This window comes from Hemitrygon akajei, unplaced genomic scaffold (assembly GCF_048418815.1).
Source record: "Hemitrygon akajei unplaced genomic scaffold, sHemAka1.3 Scf000071, whole genome shotgun sequence".
Lineage (NCBI taxonomy): Eukaryota > Metazoa > Chordata > Chondrichthyes > Myliobatiformes > Dasyatidae > Hemitrygon > Hemitrygon akajei.
The window spans coordinates 2,239,124-2,256,103 of record NW_027331957.1 but is presented as its reverse complement, the minus strand read 5'-3'; the positions used below and the strand labels follow the sequence as shown (position 1 = coordinate 2,256,103).

General features: G+C 46.4%; 1 protein-coding gene across 1 annotated transcript in view; it reads right to left on the bottom strand.

Annotated features, from left to right (window-relative positions):
• The window catches only part of LOC140722182 (uncharacterized), a 36,366-nt gene that overhangs the window by 15,571 nt on the left and 3,815 nt on the right, over window positions 1–16,980 (bottom strand). Inside the window, exons 4-5 of the mRNA XM_073036973.1 lie at window positions 6,971–7,087; window positions 5,701–6,030 (exon numbers count right to left, since the gene is read on the bottom strand). Coding sequence (XP_072893074.1) covers window positions 5,701–6,030; window positions 6,971–7,087 — 447 coding nt within the window. The remainder of the gene's footprint in view (window positions 1–5,700; window positions 6,031–6,970; window positions 7,088–16,980) is intronic.

Genomic DNA, 16,980 nt, shown 5'->3' with positions numbered 1-16,980 from the left:
CTAATCTCTTTCTTAAGATTCCTTTTACATTCTTTATATTCCTCGAGCAATTCCTTTACTCCATGCTGCCTATATCTTTTGTAGACATCCCTCTTTTTTCGAACCAAGTTTGTTATTGTCTGTTTATCTTCCTCTCTATTAATCTTTATTTTTTGTTGGTCTTTTGCTGTACCAATTGAAGAAATCCATACAAATCAATTAAAACAAAGTTAGTATATCTGGCTGCACGACAGACTCAGGCAGAGCATTCCACGCACCACCCACTCTCTGAGAAACCTTCCTCAAATATCCCCCTTGAACTTCCCTCCCCTTATCTTACAGCCATGTCCTCTAGTATTGAGTAATGGTGCCCTGGGGAAGAGGCGCTGGCTGTCCACTCGGTCTATTCCTCTTAATATCTTGTATACATCTATCATGTTTCTTCTCATCCTCCTTCTCTCCAAAGAGTAAAGCCCTAGCCCCCTTAATTTCTAATGATAATCCATAACAGGCAGCATCCTAGTAAATCTCCTCTGTACCCTGAACAATGCTTCCACATCCTTCCTATAGTGAGGCGACCAGAACTGGACACAGTACTCCAAGTGTGGCCTAACCAGAGTTTTATAGAGCTGCATCATTACCTCTCGACTCTTAAACTCTGTCCTTCAATTTAGGAAAGTTAACACTTCTCAGGCTTTCTTAACTACCCTATCTACCTGTGAGCCAACTTTTAGGGATTTGTGTGTTGAACTCCATCTACCACTTCTCAGCCCACTCCTGCATCCTATCAATGCCTCACTGCTATCTTTAACAATCCTCTACACTATCCACAACACCATCAACATTTGTGTCGTCTGCAAATTTGCTAACCTATCCCTCTATCCCCACACCTAGATCGTTAATAAAAATCATGAAAAACAGGATCCCTTCAATCCGAACGTACTCCCTCCACCACGGCTCTCTGCATTCTGCAGGCAAGCCAATTCTGAATCCACCTGGCCAAACTTCACAGGATCCCATGCCTTCTGATTTTTTGAATAAGCCTACTGTGTATAACCCTGTCAAATGCCTTACTAAAATCCATGTAGATCACATCCACTGCACTAACCTCATCTGTATACCTGGTCACCTCCTCAAAGAACAGACTTGTTAGACACGATCTGCTCTTCACAAAGCCATGTCGACTGTTCATGAACAGACCATGATACACTAAATGCCCAGAGATCCTGCCTGAATCTTTTCCAACAGCTTTACCAACACAGACGTAAGGCTGACTGGCCTATAATCACCCGGACTATCCGTACGGCTTTCTTTGAACAAGAGGGCAACATTCGCCTCCCCACAATCCACCGGTACCATTTCCGTGGACAAAGAGGACATAAAGACCCTAGCCAGAGGCTCAGAAATATCTTCCATCGCCTTGTGGAAAGCCTGGGAAATATTCCGTCAGTCTCGGGGAGTTATACGTACTAATGTATTTTAAAAAGTCCAACGTCTCCTCTCCCTTAATATCAACATGCTCCAGAACATCAGCATCACTCATATTGTCCTCAACGTCATCAAGTTCCCTCTCAGTGATGAATACCGAAGAGAAGTATTCATTAAGGACCTCGCTTACTTATACCACCTCCAGTCACAGATTCCCACCTTTATCTCCAAAACGGTCCTACCTTCACTCCTGTCATCCTTTTGTTCTTCACATAATTGAAGATTCCCTTGTTGTTTTCCTTTACGCTACAAGGCAAAGCCTTCTCATGCGCCCTTCTTGTTCTCTGCCCCTTCTTAATCTCCTTTCATGCTACCCTATATTCCTCAATAACCCCATCTGATCCTTGATTACCAAACCTCATGTATGCTGCCTACTTCCACCTGACTAGATTTTCCAACTCACTTGTCACCCATGGTTCCTTCACCATACCATTCTTTATCTTGTTCACCCGAACAAATTTGTCCCTAACATCCTGCAAGAGATCCCCAAACATCAACCACATGTCCATAGTACATTTTCCTGCAAAAACATCATCCCAATTCACACCAGCATGTTTTAGGTTAATAGTCTCATAATTTGCCCTTCCCCAATTAAAGATTTTCCCGTCCTCTCTGATTCTATTCTTTTCCATGATAATGTTAAATGCCAGGGAGCGATGGTCACTGACCCCCAGATGCTTACACACTGACAGATCTGTGACCTCACCCGGTTCGTTACCTGATCCTCGATCCAGTATGGCATTCCCCATAGTCGGCCTGTCAACATACTGTGACAAGAATCCGTCCTGGACGCACTTAACAAACTCTGCCCCATCTAAACCACAACCACCAGGCACAACTTCCCACCTTTATCTCTAATCAGTCCTACCTTCACACCTGTAATCCTTTTGATCTTCACATAATTGAACAATGCCTTGGGGTTTTCATTTACCCTACTCTCCAAAGCCTTCTCATGCCCCCTTCTTTCTCTCCTCAGCCCCTTCCTAAGCTCATATCTTGCTACCCTATATTCCTCAATAGCCCCCTCTGATCCTTGCTTCCTAAACCCCATGTATGCTGCCCTCTTCCACCTGACTAGGTTTTCCACCTCACTTGTCACCCATGATTCCTTCACACTACCATTCTTTATCTTCCTCACCGGGACAAATTTAACCCTAGAATCCTGCAAGAGATCCCTAAACATCAAACACATGACCATAGTACATTTCCCTGCAAATACGTCGTCCCAATCCCCACCCGCTAGTTCAAGCTTTACAGCCTTATGTTTTTGACCTTCCCCAATTAAAAATGTCCCGTCCTCTCCGATTCTATCATTCCCCATGATACAGCTAAAGGCCAGGGAGTGTTGGTCACTGTCCCCCGGATGCTCACCCACTATGAGATCTGTGACCTGAACCGGTTTGTTACCTAATACTAGATTCAACATGGCATTCACCCTCGTCGGGCTATCAACATACTGTGACAGGAATCCGTCCTGGACACATTTAACAAAGTCTGCCACATCTAAACACTTGGAACTAATCAGGTGCCAATCAATATTAGGGATGTCACCCATGATAACAGACCTGTTATTTTTGCACCTTTTTCAAAATCTGCCTGCCAATCTGCTCCTGGTATCTCTGCTGCACCCAATGGGTCTATAGAATACCCCCAGTAGTAACTGCTCCCTTCCAGTTCCTGACTTCCATCCATACTGACTCAAAAGAGGATCCTGCTACATTACACATCATTTCACTAGCTGTAATATTACCCGTGAGCAATAATGCCACCCCTCCTCCGCTCCCCACCACACACCCTCTATCCGTTTCAAAGCAATGAAATCCAGGAATATTGAGAATCCATTCATGCCCTTGTGCCAGCCAACTCTCTGTAATGGCCACTTTATAATAATTCCATGTATGTATACAAGACTGTCAGTTCATCACCTTTGCTCCTGATGCATCTTGCACTGAAGTACACGCCCTTCTACCTTACTATCTCTACACACTTTATTCTGCTTCTCTTTCCTCAAAGACTCTTTATATGTTAGATCTGGCTTTACTCCATGCACTATACCTGCTGTTCTCGCATGAATTTTATCCTCGTCCACCTCATCATCTGCTCTAAGACTCTGGTTCCGCTCCTCCTGCAAATCCAGTATAAACTTCACGGAGCTGTACTAGCAAACCTTCCCGCAAGGATATGAGTCACCCTCCAGTTCAAGTTCCACCCGTCCCGTAGGAACAGGTCCCACCTTTCCTGGATCAAGGCCCAATTGTCCAGAAACATGCAGCCCTTCCTCCTGTAGCCACGTATTTAGCTGCATTATCTTCCTATTTCTGGCCTCACTAGCACGTGGCACTGATAGAAATCCTGAGATTGCGAACCTGGAGGTCCTGCCCTTCAATTTTGCACCTAACTCCCTAAACTCTCTTTGCAGGATCTCCTACATCTTCCTATCCACGTCATTGGTCCCTACATGGACCACGACATCTGCCTGCTCACCCTCTCTCTTGAGAATACTGAGAACTTGATTCGAGATATCGCGGACTCTGGCACCAGGGAGGCAACAGACCATCCGGGATCCTCGATCTCTCTCACAGAACCTCTTTTCTGGCCCCCAACCTATCGAATCCCATATCACTAGTGCAAGCCTCTTTTTCCTCATTCCCTTCCCAGCTGAGGGTCCAGTCTCGGACCACTGCAACTTGTCCCTGGTTGGTCGTCCCCACCAACAGTATCCAAAACGGTGTACTTATTGTTGATAGGAACGGCTACAGGGGTGCTCTGATCTTTCTCTCTATCTCCCTTCCCTCTTCTAACAATCAACGAACTACATGTCTCCTGACTCTTAGCGGTGACTATCTCCCTGTATCTCCTGTCTATTTCTACCTCTGCCTCCCGAAAGAGCCAAAGTTCATTCAGCTCCCGCTCCAGTTCCCCAACTCGGTTTGTCAGGAGCTGCAGCTGGATACACCTTTTGCACGTGTAGTCATCAGGGACAACTGTGAATCTCATACCCATCGCACACGCCCGGAGAAAGACACGGAATGAAGTTCCCTCCACAACGTCCCGTCACAGATTCCCGATATCAGGCACAGAGTGAAGGTCCCTCCACATCATCCATCACAGTCTCTCCAGTCAGGCACAGACTGAGGCTTCCTCTACCCGACGCCCCTGATACACTCACGGAGTCAGAGACAGATGCTCGCTCCACACCTTCCCATCAGACACCGGCATCAGCTCTCTCTCCACGCTCCAATCACGCACTCCAGGATTCAGACACAGAGTGAAGCACCCGCTGCACCGTTCCGTCACACACTCCCGGATTCAGAGTCAAACTCTCTATCCACCGCGCCACAACCCACTTCAGTGGGCACACATGGGGTGAACGTCTCTGGGCACTGTCCCAATGCTCAATCCCTGGGTCAGAGAACAGAATTTAGATCCCTCCATAAAATCCAATCACACACAGCCTTGTTCAGACACAGTGTGAACCTCTCTCTCTCTCCACGGCCCCAACTCACACGGTCAGACACAGAACGAAACCCCCTCAGCACACACAACTATCAGAGGGAGAGTAATTCTCCCTCTACAGTTTCTCAAGACACCACAGAGAGAAGTGTCAGACGCAGAGGGAAGCTCCCTCCACACGGTCCCATCATACACTCCCGAGTCCAACGCAGTGTGAGTCTCCCTACTTCCGTCTCATCGCACATTTCCTGACGAGTCACAGAGTGAAGGTCTCTCTGAACGGACACATCACACCCCAATGTGTTCACACACAAAGCGAAGTTTCGCCCACAACGCCCCATGGCTCACTCATGGGGTCAGGCTCCCTCCACAACATCCAATCACACAGTTCGGTGTCACAAAGAATGAAAGTGCCTTTGCACCGTCCCATTACACAATCCCGGAAACACATACTCCCGGAGAGTGAAAATGGTTTCTGTTCTATCAGACATTCCCGGAGTGAGACGTAGAGTGAAGCTGTAATGTTACGTCTCACAATCCCGTGGTCAGACGCAGAGTGAATCCACCTCCACAACGTCCCATCACACTCTCCTGGATTCAGTGGTAGAGTGAAGCTCCCTCCACGCAGCCCCATCACACACTCACCGGGTCAAACACAGAGTGAATCACCCTCTATACCATTTCTTCACACACTCCCGATATCAAGCACAGAGTGACGCTTGCTCTCTCCATGTCTGCCCTGTGATGAGGAGCGGGTGAAAGAGGGGGATGATGCCTCACCTCTTCTGCTGGTCAACAATTCACAGATTTGACCCTTGGTTTCCTTGGCAGATTTGTACTTCTGTTTCATCTTAGTGAACTGTTGACGGAGTTCAGTGTGCCTTCGTTTAAGAACAGACAAATTAGAGTTGAGCACGGAGCGATCCTTGAGACAGGTTCTCTGCGTCTGATTCAGATGGGAAATCTCCGATATTGTTGATTGAAGGGTTGCGTTTAACTCATGGACTTGTAGTCGACATTGGCGCTGGGTCCTGTTCATCTCGTGATTCTCTTCCCAAAGGAGCTGGTAGTTTCGGTCGGATGTGATATTAGACTGACGAATCTGTGATACTGAGAGAGATGGTGAAGGATGTTTAGCGTTTATAGTGACACGTGAATCAGCGTCACGCTACCGACCGTGTCACAGAGAGTGTTGTGTCAGTGTCACGGTGAAGGATGTGCTGGTGGCACAGTGAGAGGCGTCGGCGATACCTTGAGGGGCGTGTCTCGTCACTCTGAGGGGTTACCAATGTCCCGGTAAAGGTTTTTTGGGGTCATGGGTCATGCATGGGGGTCTGCGTCAGTATCGTGCGGGGTATGTTCGAGCTGCTGTGAGGGACGTGTCGGTGTCAATGTGATAGGTGTTTCTGTGCCCCGGCGAGAGGTGTGCCGATTGCAAGGCGTGGGAAATGTCGAGTGAGGGGCCTGGTGGTGTCACGGTTGGTGGAATATCTGTGTCATGGTGTGGGGTGTGCTGGTCTCACAGAGCGAGGTATGTCTGTGTTCCGGTGAGAGACATGTCATGGCCACGGTGGGTGTGAGAGTGTCACGCTGAGCTGTGCGACGGTACTATGGAGAGTACACGAAGAGTACTCTGTCGGTGTCATTGTGAATTTAGATATTGGTATCACGCTGAGGGTTTTCCTGTGTCAGGGTAAGGTGTGGGTAATTGCCTCAGTGAGTGGTGCATCGGTATTATGTTCAGGGGTGATACTGCCTGGGTAATGGTTGGGGGTACTTCTAAAAACCTTGGGGTTTTCCTCTACCCCAAACGCCAATGCCTTCTCTTGATCCCTTCTTTCTGTCCACAGCCCCTTATAAATCTCTTTTTCTTGCTACCCTATGTTCCTCAATAGACCCATCTGATCCTTGCTTCCTAAACCTCATGTATGCTGCCTTCTTTCATCGGTGTTACAGTAAGCGGTGGGATTGTTGGTTTCATTTTATAATCTCAGTATATTCCACTGTCTTTATTTACGGTCTGACTCCAGTCGGAGACCGTTTTACTCACCATGGATCGATAGACCGGCCAATGTCACGATGAGGGCGGATGTAACTAGGCATAGTAGGCAGATCAGACGGTACGGTCTATTTACGATCTTCATTTTCGACTGCTGTTCATGCGGAGCTGTGGAGGGACCATACGAACATAAGATGATAATAAATACTTTTTAAGACCATAGGAGCTGCTTAATGAATGTTTTACTTCATTATCTTAGTCACTGTAGTGATGACTTGCAGCAGACTGAAAAATCTGAGCATGTAGATATTAAGAAAGAGGATGTAATGGAGCTTTAAGAAAGCATCGAGTTTGATAAGTCGCCGGTACCGGACGAAATATACCGCAGGATACCATGGGAGGCGAGGAAAGAGATTGCTGAGGCTCTGTCGATTATTTTTGCATCATCACTGGAGACGTGGGAGGGTCCGGAGGATTGGTGGGTTGCGGATGTTTTTCCTTTATTCAAGAAAGGGAGAAGAGATAACCCAGGAAATTATAGAGCAATGAGTCTTACGTCAGTGGTTGGTAAGTTGATGGAGAAGAATGATATAATTAGGAGTCAGCATGGCTTTGTAAAAGGCAGATCGTGCCTTACGAGACTGATTAAATTTTTGTGGGGATATGTCTAAACTCATTGATGAAGGAAGGCCAGCTGATGTAGTGTATATGGGCTTCAGCAAAGAATTTTATAAGATACCCCATGCAAGGTTTACTGAGAAAGTAAGGAGGAATGGGATCCAAGGGGATATTTTCTTGTGGATCCAGAACTGGCTTGCCCACAGAAGGCAAAGAGTGATTGTAGACGGGTCCTATTCTGCATGGAAGTCAGTGATCAGTGGAGTGCCTCAGGATTCTGTTCAAGGACCCTTATTCTTCGTGACTATTATAAATGAACTGGATGAAGATGTGGAGAGATGGGTTAGTAGGTTTGCTGATGACACAATGTTTAGGGGTGTTGTGGATAGTTAGAGGACTGTCAGAGGTTACAGCGGGACATTGATAGGATTCAAAACTGGGCTGAGAAGTGGCAGATGGAGTTCAACCCAGTTAAGTGTGAAGTGGTTGATTTTGATAGGTCAAATCGGATGGCAGAATATAGTATTAATGATAAAAGTCTTGACAATGTGGAGAATCAGCGGGATCTTGGGGTCCGAGATCAAAGCAGCTGCGCAGGTTGACTCTGTGGTTAAGACGTCGTACGGTGCATTTGCCTTCATCAATCGTGGAATTGAATTTAGGAGCCGAGAGGTAATGTTGCAGCTCTATAGGACCCTGGTCAGACCCCACTTGGAGTACTGTGCTCAGATCTGGTCGCCTCACTATAGGAAAGACGTGTAATCCATAGAAAAGGTGCAGAGGAGATTTACAAGGATGTTGCCTGGATTGGGGAGCACGCCTTATGAGAATTGACTGAACTCGGCTTTTTCTCCTTGGATCGACGGAGGTTGAGAGGTGACCTGATAAAGGTGTGCAAGATGATGAGAGACATTGATCGTGTGGATAGTCAGAGGCTTTTTCCCAGGACTGGAATGGCTCGCACGAGAGGACATGCTTTTAAGGTGCTTGGAAGTAGGTACAGAGGAGGTGTCAGGAGTAAACCGATCCATACTGAATTCTTTGTCAGTCCTCTACGCTGCCCACAACACGAACTTTCCTCGTATTATCTGCAAACCTACTAACCCTACTGACAGTCAGGAGAGGGAAGGGCAAGAAGCAGGTATTACAGAGTACCCCAGTGGCTGTGCCCACTAACAATAAGTATTCCTGCCTGATTACTGTTGGGTGGGGACGGCCTACCTGGAGGAAGCAACAGTGGTCGCGCCTCTGTAACAGAGTCTGGTCCTGTGGCTCGGATGTGTAGGGAAAGGAAGAGGAATGCAGCAGCGATAGGGGACTCTGTAGGTGGGGGGTCAGATAGGAGATTCTGTGAACGCAGAAAGAAACGCGGATGGTAGTTTGCCTCCCGGGTACCAGTGTCCGGGATGTTTCTGATCGCGTCCACGATATCCTGAAATGGGAGGGAGAACAGATCGCGGTACATATCGGTAGCGACGACAAAGGCAGGAAAAGGGAGGAGGACCTGAAGGAGTTAGGGAAAAAAGTTAGGAAGCTGAACCTCAAAGGTAGTTCCTGCCTGAGCCACGTGACAGTGAGAATAGGAATAGAATGAGGTCGAAGATAAATGCGTGGCTGAGGGATTTGAGCAGTGGGCAGGAATTCAGATTTCTGGATCATTTGGAGCTCTTTTGGGACCAGGGTGACCTGTACAAAAAAGATGGGTTTGCACCTGAATCCGACGTTTGCTAAGGCTACTGGGGAGAGTTTAACCTGCAATTGCTCGGGGTTGGGAACCGAACTGAAGTGACAGAGGAAAGGGAGGTTGGCTCACAAATAGAGAAAGCTTGGAGACAGTGCGAGAGGGAGTATAGTCAGGTGGTAGAATTCAGGAATGGCAACTTCAAGTGCCGGGTTAAGATGTTTCAGAAAAGATAGGGAGGAAGAAAAAGGTGGGGGCATGGCACTGTTGATCAGGGATACAGTCACCGCTTCAGAAAAGGAGGACACCATGGAGGAGTTGTCTGCGGAATCTCTGTGCGTGTACGTTAGAAATAGGAAGGGGTCAATAACTCTATGGACTATCCAATTGTAACAGGGACATCGAGGAGCAGAGAGGGAGACAGATTCTGGAAAGGAGTAATAACAACTGGATTGCTTTGGTGGGAGTTTTTAATTTCCCAACTATTGATTGGCATCTTCCTAGAGTGAGGGTGTTCAGATGGGGTGGAGTTTATTAAGTGTGTTCAGGAAGGATTATTGACACAAAATGTAAATATTCCTATAAGAGGAGAGGCTGCACTTGAACTGGTTTTGGGAAATGAACCTGGTCAGATGTCAGCTTTCTCAGTGGGAGAGCATTTTGGAGATACTGATCACAATTCTATCTCCTTTACCATAGCATTGGAGAGGGATAGACACAGACAAGTTAGGGAAACGTTTAATTGGATTAAAGGGAACTATCAGGCACAAAGTTGGAAGTTTGAATTGGAAACAGATGTTCGCAGGGAAACGTACGGAAGAAATGTGGCAAAGTTCAGGGTGTTCTTGTGTGGGGCTCTGGGTAGCTGCGTTCCACTGAGACATGGAAAGAATGGTCGGGTGCAGGATCCTTGGTGTACAAAGGCTGTTGTATATCACATCAGATGAAGAGAAGACCGTACGAAAATTAGAAAGACGAGGTAATGATACGAATCTAGAAAAATTTACGGCGAGCAGGAGGGAGCTTAAGAGTGAGATTAGGAGAGCCAGAGGGAGCCATGAGAAGGTCTTGGCGGTCAGAATTAAAGAAAACCCCAAGACATTCTAAAAGTATTTTGAGATCAAGAGGATGAGACGTGAGAAAATAGGACAAATCCAGTGAGACGATGGAAATGTGTGTAGGAACCGGAGGAAGTAGAGGAGGTTCTGAATGAATATTTGCTTCTGTATTCACTACAGAAAATGATCTTGGAGATTGAAGGGATAGCTTGCAGTGGATTAAAAAGCTTAAGAATGTAGAAATTAAGAAAGAGGATGTGCTGGTGCTTTTGGAAAGCATCAAGTTGGACAAGTCACCGGGACCGGGTGGGATGTATCCCAGGCTACTGTGGGAAGCGAGGTAGGAGATTGCTGAGCCTCTGGCAATGACCTTTACATCATCAATGAGGACGGGAGGATTTCCGGAGGATTGGAGGCTTGCGAATGTTGTTCCCTTCTTTAAGAAATGGAGGAGGGACAACTCACAAAATTATACACAAGTGAGTCTTACTATCGTAGTTGCTTGGTTGATGCAGAAGATCCTGAGAGGCAGGATTGATGAACATTTTGGGAGGTCTAATATGAATAGGAATAGATATCATGGCTTTGTCAAAGGCAGGTCGTGCCTCACGAGTCTGATAGTGTTTTTTGAGGACGTGACTAACCACATTGATGAAGGTAGAGCCGCAGATGTAGTGTATATGCATTTTAGCAGGGTATTTGATATGATACCACATGCAAGGCTTATTGTGAAAGTAAGAAGTCATGGGATCCAAGGGCATATTGCTTTGTGGATCAATAACTGGGGTGCCCGCAAAAGGCAAATTACGCTTGTGGAAGGGTCATATTCTGCATGGACTCCTGTGATTAGCGGTGTGCCTCAGAGATCTGATCTGGGCCACCTACCCTTTGTGATTTTTATAAATAACCTGGATGAGGAAGTGGAGGGAAAGGGTTAATAATTTCGCTGTTGACACTATGGTTGGAGGTGTTGTGGATAGTGTGGAGGATTGTCCGATGTTACAGCAGGACATCGATAGGATGCAAAACTGGGCTGAGAAGTGTCCGATGGAGTTCCACACAGATAAGTGTGAGGGGTTGTTCATTTCGGTAGGTCAAATATGATGGCAGAACATAGTATTAATGGTAAGACTCTTGGCAGTGTGGAGGATCAGAGGGACCTTCGGGTCTGAGTCCATGGGACACTCAAAGCTGCTACTTAGGTTGGCTAGGTGGTTAGAAAAGAAATACGGCAAATTGTCCTTCATCGATCGTGGAATTGAATTTAGGAGCTAAGAGGTAATGTTGCAGTTATGTAGGACACTGTTCAGACCCCAGATGGAGTACTGTGCTCAGTTCTGGTTGACTCACTAAAGGAAGGATTTGGAATCTATAGAATGGATTCAAATGAGATTTTCGAGGATGTTTCCTGGATTGGGGAGCATGCCTTATGAGAACAGGTTGAGTGAACTCGGTGTTTTCTGTTTGCAGCGACGGAGGATGAGTCGTGTCAGGGCTGAAGTGCTTGTCACAAGAGGACACACGTTTAACGTGCTGGGGAGTCGGTGCAGAGGACATGTCAGGGGTACCTGTTTTAAGCAGACAGTGGTGAGTGCGTGGAATGGGCTGCCGGCAACGGTGCTGGTGGCGGACACGATAGGGTCATTTAAGAACCTTTTGGATAGATACATGGACCGTAGAAAAATAGAGGGCTATCGGTAAGCCTAGGAATTTCTAAGATGGAGACATGTTCGGGACAACTTTGTGAGCCGAAATGCCTGCATTGTGCTGTAAGTTTTCAATGTTTCTCACTATATGAAGGACCTGGAAACCGTAAGAGATTTACAACGATGTTGCCTGGATTGGGGAGCATGCCTTATAAGAATAGGGTGAGTGAACTCGGCCTTTTCTCCTTGGAGTGATGGAGGATGAGAGATGAATTGATAGTGGTGTACAAGATAAGGAGAGACATTGATCGTATAGATAATGTAGTTTTTTCTCAGGGCTGAAATGGTTAACACGAGAGGGAATAGTTTGAAGGTGCTGGGAAGTAGGTGTAGAGGAGATGTCAGGGGTAATTTTTTTACATAGAGAGTGGTAAGTGCGTAGAATGGGTTACCGGCGGCGGTGGTGAAGGCGGAAATGATACGTTCTTTTTAGGACCCCTGGATAGCTACATCCAGCTGAGAAGAACAGAGGGCTATGGGTAAAGACTTGGTAGTTCTTAGGTGGGGACATGTTCGGCACAGCTTTGTGGGTCGAAGCGCCTGTATTGTGCTGTATGTTTTCTATGTTTTTTATGTGTCTAAAGCACCTCTCTACAATTTAATCCAGACCATTTATGTACATCACGGACAGGCGAGGTCCCAGTTACATGCAGAGTTACAAATCCTTTCATAGTTGTAGAGCAGCGTAATACAAACACAGAATGCAGAGTAAAGCGGCACAGTTACAGAGAGAGGGCAGTGCAGGCAGACGATAAGGTGCAAGGGGCTACTACGAGGTCGATCGTGAGGTCAGAAAGCCATCAGAACACTCTATTCGATAATCGGATATCTCAACCTCACCACACCCCCACCTCGATGGGATGAGTCCGGGTTGGGTAGGGGTCTATGATTAATCTGGCTGCTGCACCAAAGCAGCAGGATGTGTAGACAAGTGTCCACGGAGAGAACATGTCAGATTTCCATCTTTGGTGAGAGGGACCAAGACGGCTGATGAGACAGTGTAGTTGACATGATGTGCAGGGACTTCAATAAGGCATTTGTTGGGCTGCTCTGCAAAATGGAGTGAGGCCTAGGGCGATTAGACTGACCGACTTGATTGCGGATTACCCGCTGGTCCTGATTGCCAGATAAAATGTACACTGACTTTAACAAGTGTAGTCACAAGATCCCAGATGGCAGACCACTCTGGGAGATGGAAGAGAGGAAGGTAGGGAGAGACGGGGAAAGAAATAGCTGATGAGAGAGGAAGGGAGTGGGGAAGTAGGGACGGTGGAAGATGGAGGAGGGACAGATATACTGGATGGCGTGAGACCCAGGGAGAGCTGTCGGGCTACTTTGATCTGGAAGGACGGAACAGGGACGGGGAGTAGATGTAATCTACCTAGACTTTAACAAAGTCTCAGATGGTACAAAACTCCGGGGTGCCGGGAGACAGAGGACACAGGATTAGGTGAAAGTGGATGACGAGGAGGAGAGAGAACTGAGGGGGAGAGGGGGTGTTAGTGCGAAAGGAAGTAGACAGGGACGAGAGAGGGGGAAGGAGAAAAGAAGGAGAGATAATAGGGGAGGAGTGTGGGGCACAGGGGGAAGAGTGGGGAGATGGGGCGATAGAACGGCATAGACGGGCAAAGTCTTTTTTTAGGAGAGTGGTTGGGGAGAATCGGGAACCGAGTAGAGGAGGAGATTGGTGTAGGAGAGGGGCAGAGAGTTTGGGGTGAAAGTGGAGGAGAGCGAAGGAGGAGAACGAGGATGTTGTCTAGTCTCGAGGGACTGATTTGTGCAGAGAGGTCGGACAGGTTGGGAATTTAATTCTTGGAACGTAGTGGTGACCTCACAGAGACGTATAAAACCACGAGCGCTGAATGGGGAGGGTTTAAACTAGATTTGGAGGGGGGTGGGAACTGGAGGGCCAGAGCAGATCATGGAGCGGGGGTGGAAATAAATTGTGTTAAAAGTTCATGCAAAGTCAGAAATAGAAGTGTTGTGTATGGGTGTTACAATCTTCGGAGGCGTGTCTATTTCAATGCGAGGAGTATTGTCCGGAAGGCAGACAAGCTGAGGGCGTGGATTGACACGTGGAATTATCACATCATAGCCATTAGTGAAACCTGGCTACAGGAGGGGCAGGACGGCAGCTTAATGTTCCAGGGTTCCGATGTTTCAGACGTGATAGAGGCAGAGGGATGAAGGGTGGGGGTGGGGGTGGTGACATTGCCAGTCAGGGAAAATGTTACAACAGTGCTCAAGCAGGACAGATTAGAGGGCTTGGCTACCGAGGCCATATGGGTGGAGCTGAGAAACAGGAAAGACTTGATGACCACATTAATGGGGTTGTATTACAGACCACACAATAGTCAGTGAGAACTGGAGGAGCAAATCTGCAGAGAGACAGCAGACAACTGCAGGAAACATAAAGTTGTGATAGTAGGGAATTTTTCTTTTCCACATATTGATTGGGGCTCTCATATTGTTAAAGGTCCAGATGGTTTAGTGCTTGTATAATGTATTCAGCAAAGTTTTCTATATCAATATGTGGAGGTACCAACTAGAGAGGATGGAATTTTAGATCTCCTATTAGGAAACGAGTTAGGACAGGTAACGGAAGTCTGTGTGGAGAAACACCGAGGGACAGTGATCGTACAGCCATTAGTGTCAACTTGATCATGAATAAAGATAGATCTGGTCCTCGGGTTGAAGTTCTAAACTGGAAAAGGGCCAAATTCGATGAAATGAAAAAGGATCTAAAACGTTTGGATTGGGACAGGTTGTTCTCTGGCAAGGATGTGATTGGTAAGTGGGAGGCCGTCAAAGGAGAACTTTTCAGAGTGCAGAATTTGTATGTTCCTGTCAGGAATAAAGGCAAAGTGAATGAGATTAAGGAACCTTCGTTCTCTAGGGATGTTAGAACTCTGATAAGGAAAGAGAGAATATATGAAATGTATAGGAAACAAGGAGCAAATGAAATTCTTCAGGAGTATAAAATGTGCAAGAAAATACTTAAGAAAGAATTCAGGAGGGTTTAATGAAGACATGAGGTTGATCTGGCAGTCAAGTTGGAGGATAATCTTAAGAGCTTCTGCAGGTGTATTAAGTGCAAAAGGATAGTAAGGGATAAAATTGGTCCTCTTGAAAATCAGAGTGGTCGGCTACGTATGGAAGCAAAAGAAATGAGGGAGATCATAAAACTTTTTTGTATCTATATTTACTAAGGAAACTGACAAGGTGCCTATGGAAATGAGGGAAACAAGTAGTGAGGTCATGGTACCTATAGAGGTTGAAGAGGAGGAGGTGATTGCTGTCATGAGGCAAGTCAGAGTGGATAAACCCCTAGGCCCTGATATGGTTTACCCTCGGTCCTTGAAGGAGACTGGTATTGAGGCAAGTCAGAGTCGATAAATCCCCAGGACCTGACATGGTTTACCCTCGGTCCTTGAAGGAGACTGGTGCTGAGGCAAGTCAAAGTGGATAAATCCCCAGGCCCTGGCAGTGTTTACACTCGGACCCTGAGGGAGACTCGTGTTGCAATTGCAGGGACCCTGGCAGAAATATTTAAAATGTCGGTATCCACGGATCAAGTGCCGGAGGATTGGAGGATAGCTCTTCCGTTTTTACGTTTTTTTTAAAAAAAGCTCTAAAAAAATCTGGGAAATTATAGGCCGGTATAATTACCATCAGGTGTAGGAAAATCATTGGAAGGAGTAATAAGGGATAGAATCTACAAGTATTTAGAGAGACAGGGACTCATTAGGGAGAGTCAACATGGTTAGTGCCTGGTAGGTCATGTTTAACCAATCTAATACGGTTTTTCGTGGAGGTTACTAGAAAAGTGAATGAGGGGAAGGCGGTGGATGTTGTCTATATGGACTTCAGTAAGGCCTTTGACAAGCTCCCGCATGGGAGGTTAGTTAGGAAGATTCAGTCCCTAGGTCGCAGTCGCGGTATCATAAAGTAAGAAGAAACCTCTTACATATACATGGTGAGGTAGTAAATTGGATTAGACATTGGCCCAATGGAGAAACCAAACAGTGGTAATGGAGGATTGCTTCTCTGAGTGGAGGCCTGTGACTAGTGGTGTGCCACAGGGATCAGTGCTGGGTCCATTTTTACTCGTCATCTATATCAATGATCTGGATCATAATGTGGTAAATTGGATCATCAAGCTTGCTGATGATACAGAGTTTGGAGGTGTAGTGAACAGTGAGGAATATTTTCAATGCTTGCAGTGGGAATTGGACCAGTTGGAAAAATGGGCTGAAAAATGGCAGCTGGAGTTTAATGCAGACAAGTGTGAGGTATTGCTCTTCGGCTGGACAAACAAAGGTAGTTCATACAAGGTAAATTATAGGGCACTGATGAGTGCAGTAGAAGATAGTGATCTGGGAATACAGATAAAATAATTCCCTAAAAGTGGCGTCACAGGTAGATAGGGTAGGAAAGAGAGCATTTGGCACATTGGCCTTTATAAATCAGATTATAAGAGTTGGAATGTTATGTTGATGTTGTATAAGGCATTGGAGCGTAGACAAATGAGGGCAGATTTGAAAGAGGTATATCTACTTGGATAGATCGTTGGCTGTTCGGAAGGAAACAGAGAGTGGGAATAAAGGGATCCATTCTGTTTGTCTGCCAGTTACCTGTGGTGTTCCATAGGGGCCCGTGCTGGGGACTCTTCTTTCTACGCTGTATGTCAACGATTTGGATTATGGAATAGATGGCTTTGTGGCTATGATTTCTGATGATACAAAGTTAGGCGGGGTGCCGGTAGTCCTGAGGAAACAGAGAGTCTGCAGAGAGACTTGGATAGATTGGGGGATGGGCAAAGAAGAGGCAAATGAAATACAATTTTGGAAATTGTGCGTTCATGCACTTTAATTGATGAAACAAAAGGGGAGACTATTATTTAAAAGGGGAGATAATTCAAAGTTCTGACATGCAACGGGACTTGGGAGTCCTCGTGCAGGATACCCTTAAGGTTAACCTCCAGGTTGAGTCGGTGGT